General features: G+C 35.1%; 2 protein-coding genes across 2 annotated transcripts in view; one reads left to right on the top strand and one right to left on the bottom strand.

Moving 5' to 3' along the window:
* Window positions 1-1,019: 1,019 nt before the first annotated feature.
* Window positions 1,020-5,682, bottom strand: LOC113236829 (probable RNA polymerase II nuclear localization protein SLC7A6OS). Its single transcript, XM_026473031.1, has 5 exons — window positions 5,536-5,682; window positions 3,431-3,729; window positions 2,557-2,750; window positions 1,451-1,651; window positions 1,020-1,132 (listed from the first exon to the last, which is right to left on the bottom strand). Exons 1-5 carry the CDS (start codon window positions 5,680-5,682, stop codon window positions 1,020-1,022), a joined length of 954 nt encoding a protein of 317 aa, XP_026328816.1.
* Window positions 5,683-9,170: 3,488 nt separating this feature from the next.
* Window positions 9,171-16,043, top strand: part of LOC113232849 (mediator of RNA polymerase II transcription subunit 15) — a 13,968-nt gene continuing 7,095 nt past the window's right edge. The window contains exons 1-6 of the mRNA XM_026467703.1: window positions 9,171-9,290; window positions 9,752-9,891; window positions 11,571-12,215; window positions 12,412-12,600; window positions 13,653-13,803; window positions 15,059-15,078. Coding sequence (XP_026323488.1) covers window positions 9,202-9,290; window positions 9,752-9,891; window positions 11,571-12,215; window positions 12,412-12,600; window positions 13,653-13,803; window positions 15,059-15,078 — 1,234 coding nt within the window. The 5' untranslated portion in view covers window positions 9,171-9,201. The remainder of the gene's footprint in view (window positions 9,291-9,751; window positions 9,892-11,570; window positions 12,216-12,411; window positions 12,601-13,652; window positions 13,804-15,058; window positions 15,079-16,043) is intronic.

Raw genomic sequence — 16,043 nt, 5'->3', positions numbered from 1 at the left:
ACATTCCCGCCTTGTTGAAGTGGAACTAGACCTCAGAATAAAACTTTCGTCCCACCACCACATAAGTGACATTCCACAAATCCACAAAAAAAATCCAAATTATGTACCTCTTGTAAGAAAATCACCATCTTTCTGCAGATAAAACCACTCATTGAGTTTATAGCTTTTTGTTATTGAGTTTCACCTGCAGAAAGATAGTGATTTTCTTACCATAGCTACATGAAGACTTTTTGTAGAAATGACACTTATGTGGTTTTACCTTTAAACAGACGATATATTGAAGTATTGAATGGGTCACGAAGAAGCAGTATGAAAATTACCGGGCCACGGCAGAACAATGTTTGGGGAATACTGCTGTAGACCTATACGATATAATTCCCGATTTAAATGTCTCATCACAAGCGGCATAGAACTGAATATAATTCTTTGCACACTATATATCTCAATTTTAGATCCTAAGATTACGGAGGAAATTGCTACTTAGCAATAAAACCACCCGTTGTATCATTATGTAGACTTCAAATTGTAAATTTACAAGTATTATTGTTCTGCATCGTCATTGTAACTTTTAAATATGAAACCTATAATATACATAGAAAGGATATATTGAAGTTTAAAAGCAAAATATGGTATTTTGACTTACAACAACTTACGTGGGAGTTGGAGGTATCAAAATATAGTAAATAAAAACTGTTTTTGAATATTTCATTCATTCAATTTTGTACACTTTCGTTTTTTTTTTTAATTTAAGGCTTATGAATTACGATACCAAACAGCCACTTGAAATGGAAATTAAACTATTTTTTTTTTCAAATGAACCAACGTTTCTAACCACTTTACTGGTCCCATCTCGATAACTACTTTAAATGTTCGCAGTCAACCTCCCAACACTCAAAACAACTTAAACTAAAATTACACAAAAATACAACACAAATATAGGTTTAAAAATGTATAATTTCAGCAAACATATAACATAACATGAGTATTGAATAACATTATGCTTAACATTCTAATTCACTTCAATCCGGACTATACTCATCATCTGAATCCATTTTATCGTATTGTTCTTTAAACTGGTCGGTATCTTCGTCTTGGCCATAATAAAATCCATCGTCACTATCATCTTTGTAACCTGTAATGAAACTTTTTATGTATTAGACAGAACTGTACATTAGAAAGCTTCGTTGCTTTACAGCGTACATGTGGAATGTTAACCATGATCGTAACCTTATAAGCACATGTAAAAAAATATTCTTTGGATAAATTAATATGAAGCAACGCCTACAATACTCTAACCAAATTCGACATACAATGTTTTATAAAAAAAAAACGTTGCTAGGCAACCCAATGATGGCAGGTGTAAATAACATTTTTTTGTCTACTTAATTGGAATTTAAATAGGTAAATAAGAATTATCATAGATTCTTATATAACTAAACAAAAAACTGACCGTCAATAGACTCCTCATCCATATCCTTAACCCTGGTGCTATGTATTAAATTCCTGTTATCTACGAGATTTGGATCTTCAGACAGTACTCTTACTTTGTATTTAGCGTAAGCTGCGCCATACAGTTTCACGTCTTCATTGAAGATATCAGGAGGGTCATCATAGATTTTATCTTCACCCGTATCACTGGACAGATCATCTTCTAGAAAGATATTAACAGATAGAATTATTATATTATAGTTGCAATGTTTTCTTCAATTAGGGGATATTTGGCAGGTTGGGGAGTTAAATGTTGTGTTGGGTGAGCAGTTGGCGCAAAGGGGTAAAACTCTCTTCTCATATGTGAGGACTTCGTCTCTCGACACGATAAAGTAGAATAATCCACAAGTGTTGTAGACACAGACATATAGTCTGTGGTTACAGGCCAGAGTACCAAAAAAACCAACCTCAAAAGTTCCTGGAATTACATCTATTTGCCACGTTTTATTGAAAACGGTTACCATATTCATCCCCTACTTTGCCACCCTCAGAGGTGGAATATTTTATTCAAATTTAAATGGGACCACTTTAATTTTGCAAATTTAAAGTAAGTTTGGTCACAATCCATTTAAATCCATTTTTACCGTTGATTTACTGTACTTACCTAATCTATGTAAAATTGATTTTAACATAAATGGAAGAATGGGCACCTGGTGACCTGTCATACAGGTATTTTTATGCCTATCTCAGGCAGCAGTCTCTCGCAAATAAGGTTTAATGTAGAAACTCATTAATCAGTAAGCATTTATACAATTTATCTTGTATGTTGAGAGAAAATAAATAGACTGTTATTATTAAACATACATATAAAAAAATATAATCAAATTGAGAACCTCTTCCTTTTTTGAAGTCGGGTATAAAATAACAACAACGTTTGTGAACTGTAAGAAAGCAAACTTATGACATGTCCATACAGATAATATAATTACCAACATCTACTCATATACGACGAAGAGCCTCAGAAACACCGGGGCAGTAACACTTCCCAATTTGAGTCAATAGTTCGAAGCCTTACGACAACATGACCTATAATCTCTATAAATCTGAATAGCAGGAAATATAACACACCTATGTCACACTTTGCCATGGCCTGTATCATATCTTCCTCGTCAAAACTGCTGGGTTCTGAATCCGGATAGTCATTTCTCCAGTTATTCTCGTCATTGGAGTCATCGTCATCATCAGCACCATCGGATGAAGGGGTCCGCCGACCATTGTCTCGATAGGAACCCAATATTAAATCCGTTTCATAATTTTCTATGCTGTAATAGTAAATTACTTCAGGTTTACAGTTGGACAGGAATAGACTCTAATAGGCCTTAGGACGCCTTCAAATTAGACGCTTATAGAAGTTCAGCAGTGGCGCAACTGTCGTGACACGCGAGCGCCACTTTTGCAGTCACAATTAGTGAACTAAAAACTGCTAAAGCGCTACAGACGCTAGCTGCCGCACCACAGTTGCAGTACTGTAGTGCTTCTACAAATGTCATATTTGAAAGCACCCTTAGCCAGAAAGCCCAAGCTCTTATGGGACACTGTGATTAAGTTGTCTACATGTGACAATTTTAATAGTAATTGGCTATGAATAAACATGTTTAGAATTTAGAATAGAATAGAATCCATTTATTACATAATGCCACAACACAATAATACACAGAAAGAAATTAAAAAATAAATAAATATAAAATTAAATAAAACTAAATTAAGAGTAAAACAAACACAAAATAGAATAACAGAAAAACTAAATAAAATGAATTAAAAATAAAATCTTAGTAATAAGTAATTAAATGACGACAAAACTAGTCAACACTATTGTTGTGCTAAATAGAGATGTGATGTGTGCTAATGCTAATGTGCAAAGCTAATGTCACCGCCGGGAAAAGGCTGTGACGCTGATTTTCAGTGGACTTGAATTTGAACTTAACAATGAAACTGTACAAACCTTACAAGATGATCAATCATAGAAATATCAAAGTCCTGCTTAGCGGCTGTGTATAAATCATAAGCATATTTCACATTATCTTCTTCACTCACAGTTTTCTGCCGAAAGTCGACAAGATTAAAAGTATCTTCAGTTGACTCATCGTTCGAATTTAATCCCCGACTACAGTTGACAAATTCGTAACGATTCTCCATTGACGTTTCCTTTCTTTCTTTGCGCATCTTTTCTATTATATCATTGGCGTTGTTTGTAGTTTTAATATTGTATTTTGGAACAATGTCTTTTACTTGATTTGTATCCTAAAAGGAAACAGAAACTATTGAAAGAACTGATAAGTTGCTTCAGATCCTTAAAGCAGTAACACTCGGGATTTTTTAAGATAATTGGGCGAAAATTTTAAATTAACCTCAAAACAATTTTATACAAATGTTATTTCCACACGCTTATGATTCCAAGGTCCCTCTTTAGTATTAATGCTTGTTATAATGGTGACTAAAAATACTGTAATGAATCCAAAAGTCATAGCTAGGGCCCATATTGATACGTAATTATGTATTTTTTATTTCAATAATTGACGTTTAATTAATAATTTGTTTTCTAGATAAATAATTATATTTAGGATTAAAAAAAGTGACTTTTATTTTCCATATTTACAGGTTTAGATCATATTTCTACACGGAAGTTGTAATAATTCATATTTTCAATATTACATGATATTTTATTTAATAAAAAAAAAGGTTGTAATACACTAAAAAAAATTACCAGTGTGCGGAAGAGTAGAAGACAACCTAGACGTGACCTACTCATTTGCAGACTTGTGCAAATTTAAGTTGACATCGAAAGGTCATTAAGCCAGTACAAAATGTTGTTCCGACCAAATAGACAGAATTAAATTTTGAAAATTTAAAAAAAAACATTTGTTTTTTTACCACCATATTTCAAGATTTTTTGCCCATATTATAGGTACATATATTGTGTACTTTATACTGCATATTTATCCAAGCCCTAGTCATAACAACTCTCCAAGATGTAAAGTTACAACCTTCTTTCAAACTCAAACTTCAAAGGGTACAAGTGTTTAGTAATTCATGAACTACGAACTATTAGGAATATATTCCCGGCATGAACTACTTCGTCTTGGACGGTTTTAATAGTTCATCGTTCTTTTTAGTTCAGTACGAACTAGGAACTGTCTGTGTTGATCGTACACCTGTTTTTTATACAGTAGGAACAGGGCGAGCGGGACAAATAGTGATCTTTCATTACTTTTAATAAAACTATGATTGAGAGGCATCTGTATGTATAATATCAACCGACGAGTACCAGTATATGAAATAGTTGTACCTAAATATTGATTTTTAAACACACCATTCTAACTAAAATTCTTATTTTGTAAAAAAGATATTTAGTAAGAATCACAGAACAGCCTTTAAACCTTTACAATATGAAGGAAAATCGAATAGTACCGATTCCTTACAAATTGTATTTTTAAATATTTAATACAGAGTAGTATTGACCTCATAATACTAGAAGTCCGTAGTATTAGTAGTTCATGTGAATAAAATTACTAGTTTGGAGCGTTCATTCGATATCTGAGCAAGGACAAGACGTACTAACTAAGTAAGGAACTAGATGAACTAAATGAACTAGAAGACCGACCTAGTTCAGTTGACCGATTGAACTAACTAGGATTGCTCTCTCTAAGAGTCAATCAGGCACAAGTCTATTGCTTAGTTATAAGACATGAATATATTACTGTATGTTACAAGTATCCGGATAGCAACATTGAAATAACCGAATGCACTATAATAAACTTAAAATTAACATTTTCTTTATATTTTAATTCGGCATATATTTATGGACAGGAATATTGACAGCGCTGGAATGGATTCTTTGCAATGAGTATGCATACGCACCGCACTATAAGGTGTAATTTATTTAGACTAAAAAATAGTGTGTGACGACATGTATACGACTTCCTAGAACTTAACATAACCTCAAAAAACGTTTCATACGTCGTCTGAACTACACCGTAAAGTCTACATTTGCTGCATGTTAAAGACTTAAAAAAACGAATCTACGAGTAAAAATGAAAAATAAGTTACCTGATTATCAACAGTGCCTCGAAAAACGAACAGTGAAGGCGAAATCTCTTCAGTATCGGTTTTAATTCGTTTACAGTTTAAAACCAAAGCATTCTGAGGATTATCCTCAAGCCGCCGCTTTACTCTCAAAACAGTAGAAGTGGTCATTATAAAACATTAATTTTACTTAGCCACGAAATAATTGAAAACCCAAATATTTGTTTATTTACGCACACAATACAAAAAATACACGCGCGAACGTAACTTTGACGTTTCTGTAAAATTATTCATTCTTCTTCACTCATTCCATCACATTTCTTTTATTGAATATTGCTACTCTAAAAAAAAAACTATGCAATTTTCGCATTCATTATATTATTATAATAAATACGACTCCGCTTATAACTTGTTTGCATTCAATTAAAAAGCGAAATAACTTTCCTACTTATTTTTTCGTTTAATAAAATGTAAATGTATCGCGCAATAAACAACGAAGCGTTTTTTAGTCAATTTCAGTGAATGGAAGTTTATATTTCCCTGAAGATCACTTCAGAAGAATATTTGGCTATGACATCCAGTGTCATGCTTTATTTATGAGAAAGTGTGAGTTAATATTTGATTGCTTAGTATTTTGTAATTTGTAAAAGATATAGAATAATATTTAAATACAACTTTGTATAGAGATATACACAATTATATTAAAGTGATAGAAAGGATAAATTATTTTTAACCGCCTTCAAAAAAAGAGGAGGTTCTCAATTCGACTGTAAGTTTCTTTTTTTTGTACATATGTTACGCGATAACTCCGGTATTTGTGAACCGATTTTCATTTTTTTGTTGGAAAGGGGGTACTTCCATAGTGGTCCCACTTCATTTTGAAGAAAATCATTCACCTTTAAGGGTGGCTGTTCACGCATGAGGATTCGTTTTTATAAATAGCGCCTAACTTTAATTTAGGAGCAATTATTTTAATGGTTGATTTTGCTATTTCTCCAATTCAAGGCGTTTTTCTCTCTATATACTTTGAGTAGGGAGAACCGATTATTATTATCTCCAGTCCTGTATAGTGGCGAATTAGGGGACATTTCAATAAAACTTAGCAAATAGACGTACTATTCCACGTACTTTTGAGGTCGGTTTTTTTAGTAGGTACTCTGTACTGAGATTATGCTGAAGACATGATTATCTATTAAGTAGAAATGAAACGGATATCCGATAACTATCCGGTATCTGGCCTATACGACCTAATTTTACAATCCGGCCGGATACCAGATAGTAGAACAATATCCGGCCATATTATATAATTCAAAATCAGCGCTCCAAATAAATTGATTAAATATAATAGTAACAGGATAAAACAGCAACTACAGGATCGTGGACAATATGCTTATTAGTTGCAGTTAAAACAACTATGAAGTTAGATAACGCAATTTATAAATTTAGTACTGAAATTTCAATAAAATCTAATTATGGAGATTAAGATCTGCATTAAATGGTAACAATTGTTTTATATTTATTTTCATAAACGAGACGAGCTTCAGAGGAAACTATAAATCTTGCCAACCTACCATTAAAACCGCCATGCCATGCCACTGTGCTCCGATCGTTCTAGTCCGGGCAGGATGCGAAAGCAATTTACTGAATTTTAGGTAAAAACATGTTATGACAACCGGCAACCCTGTGTTTCTCCCAATTGTTTAATCAGATTGATCCCTGGATGGTGGTTTTTATTTCTAAGTAAAATTTAATAATAATTAACAATTATTGTTTATTCCTCACTACAAAATAATATCAAATCAAATTCAAGCGTATATGAGTATCATAAATCGCCGGCTACGGTCGCACACATTCGCATATTCCCGGTGAACTCGAATTGCACAGTTGGGTGATACGCGTCATTTTTTATTGAATTGAAGCGTTCGTTCGGTATCTACAATATTTCAAATAAAATGTTATTGCTGCTTGATGATCATACTCCTATAACTGAGATAAAAATCCGCGATGCGATGCAGGAATACTATCAATAATAATATGGAAATACTGCATCTGACAAAAGTTATTTCAATACTGCACAAGAATATTCTCATCACAATATTGTGATGAATACCTTTTATTTTTCAAATTCTGCTACGCAGCCTGTTGGTACAGCCTGTTGTACAGGGTCAAGAGCACGCCAAGTTTGACACTTAAGAATTTAATCTAACTCTACGCCGCTAACGATAAGAACGGTCCAAAGTACAAAGTGTCAAGCTTGACGTGATCTTGACTATAAGTTGATTGAGTTAGAGTTTGGAAGTCAGAATAATAAATACAGTTGAAGTGGTTAGTTAGCTTTAGTGTACACGGTGCCCATTACAGGCGTAGTTCCATGTAGGTACATGAGCTCACTCCCTCATTTTCGCTTCATACGTCATGGTTGCGGTAATTCTTTAGTTCAAATTCTCTAAAATCGTAGACAAAAGCCTTATTGTGCTGTTTTGTTATGTGAAAATGCTAGCCGCATCAAAAATACTTCCGTGGTGGTGTTTCATATCATGGCATCGGTAAACCTTTAGTAACTTTTCAATTTTCTGTTTCTCGTATTGATTTTTGGACTTTAACAAATGAAAGCAAACATTATCCCAAAGCAATATGGTCGAGTTTTATTCTTTAGAGAACTTAGTAAACATTTCGAATTTTCCACGTTTAAACTTAATTGATCGAAATAAAGTTCATTGTAATGTGTGCGTTAAAGAAGATATCTGTTATCGAGCAGATACTACTTTCTATCCGTTCAGATGTTAGTCGTTCGTCGTAGTTTCATCTACTGGCAGATGGCAGCACGTTCAATAAAATTTCCATATAAAATCAAAACGTCATAACTTACAATAAAGTTATTGGACTTTCAACGATACAGCGATTGGGTAAGTTTAAATATTATACTAGCAGTCATTGACTTACAATTATATGGACGTCGGGTCCGCGCTAAAAAGTGTCCGAACTTATAGGGCGTTAAAATCGTATACAGAGCGTCATTCACGCTTTAGTCTTCGTTTGTTCGATGACAGCGAAGCAAGCAAAATTAGACAGTACTGCGATGACATTACAATTTAAATTCAACGTTTTAGCTTTTTCATATTCCTTTACATGTCACTACGTTTAAATAGGTTGACTTGGTACATTTTTTTCGTGGTTTTTGTATTAGACCCGTCGTCCATTTATTTGTAAGTCAATGCTAGCAGTCCAAAAATTGTTACATCTTTTTGAATTAGAAATTACGATCAATCATTATCAAGTTTTCGGTGTTTATTATTTGTTTGTGTGCCTTTTGACGACAGTGGTTCTGATAATAATCGAGACTAAATGGCACTTCCATTCTTTATTCTTTCGTGGGCTTTAGTATCTTAATGTAATAGCGCGAGAGTATACAGGGACCAATCCAAAGACAGAAGTAGAAGAAATTTAGTGTTGCTACTTGTCAAAACGAATTCTCTAATTTAAATTCAACAAAAGCTTTCTCACCCAATCAACTCGGACCGACGATTTTGCAAGCACAAAGCGACTTTACGGTCGATAATGGCCTGTGAGTGAATGAGTGGTTTATAGATAAACGTCATAATCTGAAAACGCTTGTTTGTGAAGTTTTTTACGGAAATTAATTAGTTTTATACCGTGTTGTTGCTTGTTGTTGCTGATTATTCATAAAAAATGGATAATCAGCTAAAGCAATTTAATGTTATCGGAACAGATGACAATTGGCGGACCCCGAATTTTCGACAGACAGTTGTATCGAAAATGTAAGTTCGAAATTTACAAGACTTCGCTTGTTATTTATAATTAAACCTGGAACATTCCCTTCCACATATATATTATGATTATACAACGGGAATTAAATCATAATCAATGAAATAAATTTGAGAAGTCTGTCCATAACACGGTATATCGTCCAAGTTGACGTCAGTCTACAATTTCTAAACAAAACTCATGTCTTTGATACAATGACATCGTTATCAGTAATTAGCGTTAACTCACAGGAAACATCTGCTTCTTGCAATGTTTGCTCATTTCTACTTAATGTTTTTAACAATTCACACAGTGGGCGCTGGATGAAGAAATCCCGGGTTCGATTCCCGGTTGGACCAATTTGAAAATGACCTTTTCTAATTGGTTCACGTCTGGGTGTTACATGCAGTGCCCCAGAGTGAATTCCTGCTCTGGTACCATAGTTGTCTCGCAAAATAATTAAAATATATTACAGCGAGGAAGTGATCCAGCGGTCCGGCATGCAGGTGGCGCGTAACAGCAGTGAGATGGAGAACCATGTGTTCATGAAAGCGAAGACACGGGAAGAATACATGAACATGGTCGCCAAACTCATTCTCCATGTAAGGGAAATGTGTAAGTATCAGGCAATGTCTATAACATCTAAGTTTGTAATGACACAGGAAATTCAACTATTTTACCATATTTAAATCGCGTATATTTGTTTTTTCAAAGAAACCAACATTTTGGGCCTTTTACAGGTCCCATGGTCACGGTTGATTGAGGTGGTATAGTCATGTTTGTAAACAAATATACGCTTTTAACAATTTCAATCCAGAAAAAGAATTTAATTTCCTATGCGTAACAATTGCGAAAACCTAAGACCTCTATATCGTAATGACACACTTATAAAATGTTGTGAAGAAATAACTCAATCTTGCTTGCTGTGATTTTCCATCAACAAAACAACTGGTTAATCCTACTATGAAACGACACTTGTTGAAACTGACTTTTAACTACCCTTATGAAGCCACAGATAGCACCATAGTCTGTCATTTACACCATTGGTCGCTAAGTGCAAACTATTGCTGACAAACAAATAAGTTTTTTGCGTATCATTGCTTAGCAGACAATACCACTCAAGTGGAAAATTGGCGATTTTTACATTTGAGTGATACTCAAGTCCAAATAAAATGTCAATAACAATTTTACAACCAACTCATGTACAATTATGTGTAATCCATAAAGAGAACACTTATTACCAATAATAGATAAGTAAATCTTATATGCAACAATATTAGTGGAGTTTTCCACTCTCCTTTAAAATTACTCCAAAATACTTGTGTGGTGTTGTTTGCTAAGTGACAATATTTAACATACTCTGTACTTTTATCTGTACTGTAACTATCTGTTTATGCAAATTTTCTCCTATTATAATACCTACTTGGATTGTGGTTTTTGTCACTGTAGAGTGAAAAATCACTTTGGCCATTTGTAACATAGTGACTTTTGCCCTACAGTGACATTATATTCCCCACTAAGTTGAGGTCTTGATTTGATTGTTCATTTAAACCATTTATTTTACCACACACAAATAAAAGAAAGTTACAGAAAAGAGAAAAAAGTATGCAGAATTTACAGAAATATTTATAAATGATCACTTAAATATGTGTATTGATTTGTGATTGACTCGTGTCCGCTCAGAGAAATTTTGAAATCCTGATTTTGAGCCAGACCCGGCCATGGCAGATCTATGTGGTCGATCACACACACAAAACGCAAAGAAACATCAAATTAAAGACTATGACCGATGAAAATAATAATAATAATTAACAAAAATAAAATTATTCTATACCATTATTCTATACAATTATTCTACACAATTATTCAGTAGACCCAGTTCGCCGCTTCAACCCTTAACTGTTTAAATACCATTTTGTTAGGCTGTCTCATCCATCTCACATAAAAGCATGTAACGTAATTAGGTGATTAATTGATTATGAATTAATTTTTGAATCCAGCCATTCATAATTGTAATTTTGTGTAGTATATAACTCTTAATAACCTATAACTCTTTTTTTAACAAGAAAACAAGATAAAAAAGTTGTTAAACCATTACTTGCATGTTACTTTAAAAATTAAACAAAAAATAAGTAAAATGAAATTGACATAATGGTCATATTTCTATAGTCGCCATACATCAGGACATAATTCCCATACTAAACTCTTTCTTTGTTAACTCATAACTATATAAATATTGCTGTAAATTTGTTTAATTTAGTATTAATGTGTTTTTTTAAATATTTACTTTTCAGCCCAACCAAAGCAAAACCAAGGAGCACCAAACATGCAAGGCCCCAATCAAAGCCAGCAGGGCCCAAATGCCCAAGTCCAAAACCAGCAGGCTCCTCAGAGACCCAATGCTCAATCTGGCATGGCCCCAGACCCCATCAATGCTTTACAGACCCTCGCATCTCAAGGCTCCAGGAACCAAATGATGAACATGGGCCCTCAGGGTCAAATGCAACAACAACTAGGGCCCAATCCTGGTATGGGTCTTCAAGCCCAAATGGGACAACAGGGCCCTATAGTTTCCCAAGGACCTCAAGCACAACCTGCTACAAATTTACTCCAGACCCTGAATAGACCACAGTTGAACATGCAGTTGCCTAACAAAATTAGTGCCATTGGAATGGTACCCAATCAGGGACAGATGGGAAATAATATGGTTGGACAAATGGGGATGGGGAACCCTATGGGAAGTCAGCTGCAGAGTCAATTGGCAGGGCCAGGTATGCAAGGTCAGATGATGCCAAATATGTCAATGCCAAACGCAATGCAGGTGCCAATGAGTGTGAGTAACTCTATGGGACAGATGCCGTGCAACCAGGTTGTTGGAGGCATGGGCGGGCAGATGAATCCTAATACTATGCAGGGACAGATGGGACCTGGACAAATGGGTAAGCAATTAACATTTACTGCAATTATTTCCATCCCTCTTCTATGTAGAGTCAAATTCACAACGATGAATGTACCAAAGTATATAACATTCTGTTTTTATATGTTATATGTTTTTGCAGTGCCCAAACTGTGTCATGTTGAAACTATTTACATTTTAAGATATGTAGATTATAACTTTGAATGATTTTATATCAGGCATGGGCAACACGCAAATGATGAACATGCTGCACATGCAAGGGCGGGTGCAGAACAAGCCCGAGGTGGCCTCGATGTTGGGCGCGGGCTACCCGCCCAACAGGGCTCCAGCTCCCAATCAGTTCCTGCGTCAGAGTCCTTCGCCGTCTGCGCCTTCACCTATGGGAGGACCTAGTCCTGTATCTATGGGTAAATTATCTTCATACGAACTTTGATATAATTATCACTTCTAACTTAAGGTTAAATTAAATAGAATATTCTTGCGATGCGATTATTGGGTGGCGGCGTTCTGTCTGACGAAGCTTTTACTTATGTATATGTGTAACTGGTTCTACTTAACTTTTATTTATGAAGGTTTAATATAACTATAATAATCATAATGTAACCACATCAGTTACCTGGTCTCAATACTAGGCAATTCGTCACAGTACACTCAATAAACAATTTTAAAAAGCTCATTGCCTGAATGCGTTCTATTGGGAATCGCAGCCGGGACTTTCTTATCCAACGCTCACAGTGCAAAACAACACAAGGCCACCGAGGTCAACTTTTTGCCTTGTATGCATTGACTTACAATTATATGGACGTCGGGTCCGCGCTAAAAAGTATCCGCACTTGCAAGGCGCTAAAATCGTATACAGAGCGCCAAACTCCGCTTTAGTCTTCATTTGTTCGACTGACAGCGCGATACTGCGATGACATTACAATTTAAATTTCGAATAGGTTGACTTGGGACATTTTTTTCGTGGTTTTTGTATTAGACCCGTCGTCCATTTATTTGTAAGTCAATGCTTGTATGTAATATTTTTTCATCATGTAAATACGTGCAAGTGCGATACCTCCAATGAACACTACCCCAACTTTATTTTAAAAGACTAAAGTTAGCCTACATGCAATCATACTATTTACGTGTAAGTGTGATGAAAAACATTGTATGTTTTACGGGCGGTACAAGAATTACGAACTTGGGTGCCTGTTAGAGTCTAATAGAGTCTCCCTCGTAATTCTTTATTTACCGCCCTAATACACAATATTCTGTTATTTCACCCTCTGCTTATTGTGTTTAATTTTTATCTTGTCAATCCAAGGTTGTATTAATGAGTTGGCCATATTTCGGGCATAATTATAAATCCGAAAAGTAATCAGTATGGGGTCAATTATGTGAATTAATTATGAGCAATATTTTTTTTATGTGAACAATTATCAAACGCTTTAAAAAGACATGGCTATCGTTGATACAGGGGTGATGGGCGGCGGCGGAGCCCTGGCATCGCCCATGTCTTTAGGTGGGTTGGCGTGCGGACCGGGTCCGTCGGGCGCTGGCGGCGCTGTCGGCAGCCCCTCGCCCTCGGCACCGCCGCATCTCGGGCATCACGGGCCGCATCAGCAAAGGTTTGTAAACTGACTTCGTCATGTCATCATCATCGTTTCATAGTTTCCCAAAGTGGTCCCTACTGCCCCCCAGTGGACGCTAACGACTCCTCGGAAACAATTGGTGGGGCGGTGATGCCGTCCAGGACGTGCTACCGCCTTTGAAAGAAAAAAAACCTGAATTATCTACATAGACCACAATACATATCGCACTTGACTACTAACATAGGGTAACCTATCACAAACTCGACATTTTTTTCCGAAATAACTTTGTTCGAATTGTCATTACACCGAAAACCGAATTATAACGAAACAGTTGTTCTTTCAGTTAAGTTAGCTTTAAAAGAAAAAACATTTTCCTCTCAAAATTACTTTCGAGGTTATGTAAATTCGAGCAAACGTTACTTCTGGAAAATGTCATTTCGGAGTACTGATAGGTAACCGTAACATAGTATTATCTCAATAATATACAATTGCGTTATATTATATTTCATCTTACTTTATCTCCAAAATTTCACTATACTTGTATGTCATTGGTTTACGATTTAATTTCAAAGTTACAGGACAACACTGTCGCTTTGAAATTGCATAGGTAATATTAATATAACTTAAAGCAATTTTAAGATAACACTATGTTAGTTGTCCTGTAACTTTGAAATTAAATCGTATACGAATGACATACAAGTATAGCGAAATATTGGAGATAAACTATATATGTTTTAAATTATTTTGTATGGTGGTGGGCGTTGACATCTTTTTGACTTGCCTAAAGAAAAAACAAATTTCACTAGTAATTTTCACATCGATTAAACTCTTTCGTAATAGAGTTGCCTCTGTATTACGAAAGTGTTGTTTTGTGTTTGTGGTTATCTTGTATATTTACTTTAAAATATCATAGAATAACTAGAAAGATTCCAATAACTCCCATCGATTTTACCATTCAAGTAGCTGTATAATAACTAAATAAATGTATACAGTTTTGGTTTCATAATTTAACCTACCTATAAAAATAATAAATAATATGATCTATAAAACACGTACCTTATACACTAACATACGTAATAATATGACAAAAAATATTTATTTATTTACACGTACGGATCGCGACGTGTGACGCAACGTGGGTGTCCGATAGCCGTCCTCGGAAACACCGGTACATGACACCCTTCGGCCAAAAGTCCTCCTTCATGAAGGTCGACAGTTGTTGAGTTGGTACTCTCACCACAAATGAATTAAAATTCACCTTGTGGCGGGACTCCAACTGCTCGACCCTCAGGGCAGCTTTGGCTTTCAACCGTATGTACTCCAGAATATCCGCAGACTTTGTGGAGTAATGAAGTCGTGCCACGTTTAGCAACGTCCTCGGTACCGCTTGATGCAATAGATGGTTGGGGCCAGTCGGGGCGGTGCCACTAAGGTTACGGCTAGTGTACTTCTTTTACTTTTCCACCTTTTTGAAGCCGTCCTCGTCGCACTGGTCTACTCCTCTCGGAGGTACTGACAGCTCCAGAGATGAGTTTCCGCCTTTTCTTCTTCCCCTCCGTATATTATGCCATGGTTCTAAAAATTTGCTTCCATTCTGTTACTTTCCTGCAAAAGTAAAAATATTTAAATGCGGTAATAAAAGAGAGCGCTAGCGTAAATAGCAGTCTGATACGCTTTTTAACTTACAACCTTACTACCAAATACAAATCTACAAAATGTTAGATAGCACAACGAAATCTTTTGGTAAAAGACTTGTAACAAATTGGTATGGAGCTTGGTACTTTATTCCCAGAAAAAATTAACTAGCCTCAATTTTTTTACTAGATACACAGCTAATATAATACTATACTAGTACAGATGCCTAATCTCATACAAAGAATTGTCGCAATCATAACTCCGCTTATTCGGACGCTTGTTTTGATTCTTAACGCTGATCAATAGATGACACTAAGTAAACCCGCGATGCGATTGTAATAATATTCTTAAAGGCCTACAGAGAAAGGCAGCCATTACATTTTTGTCAAGATTGTCTCTCTTGTTCAGGCGTTGATTACTTAACAATAACATATAATAAAATAGCAAAGTAAAATTCAGTGCTAAAACGTTTCTTCGTTTGCAGAACAAATTCAAAATAATGTCTCCTCTGTACAATTTTTTGCAAACTAAGAAATCAAAAGTATACCCTTGAGAAACATTCAATTTGCTATCTTTTCAACGACAGTTTACTGTTTTCGCCAATTATCATACTTGTAAAAGAATTTTAATTAAACATTCCT

The sequence above is a fragment of the Hyposmocoma kahamanoa genome, unplaced genomic scaffold, assembly GCF_003589595.1.
Source record: "Hyposmocoma kahamanoa isolate Upper Pololo Valley unplaced genomic scaffold, ASM358959v1 102, whole genome shotgun sequence".
Lineage (NCBI taxonomy): Eukaryota > Metazoa > Arthropoda > Insecta > Lepidoptera > Cosmopterigidae > Hyposmocoma > Hyposmocoma kahamanoa.
The sequence above is the reverse complement of the archived record's forward strand: the minus strand, read 5'-3'. Positions and strand labels throughout refer to the sequence as shown.

What these genes read in the sequence shown, in the direction of transcription:
- LOC113236829 (XM_026473031.1), bottom strand. Translation starts at nt 5,682, where the DNA reads ATGACCACTTCTACTGTTTTGAGAGTAAAGCGGCGGCTTGAGGATAAT. An exon ending in ATGATTGATCATCTTGTAAG is followed by an intron (nt 2,751 to 3,430) that starts GTTTGTACAGTT and finishes TTACTATTACAG; the next exon opens with CATAGAAAATTATGAAACGG. An exon ending in GGATGAGGAGTCTATTGACG is followed by an intron (nt 1,133 to 1,450) that starts GTCAGTTTTTTG and finishes GTTTCATTACAG; the next exon opens with GTTACAAAGATGATAGTGAC.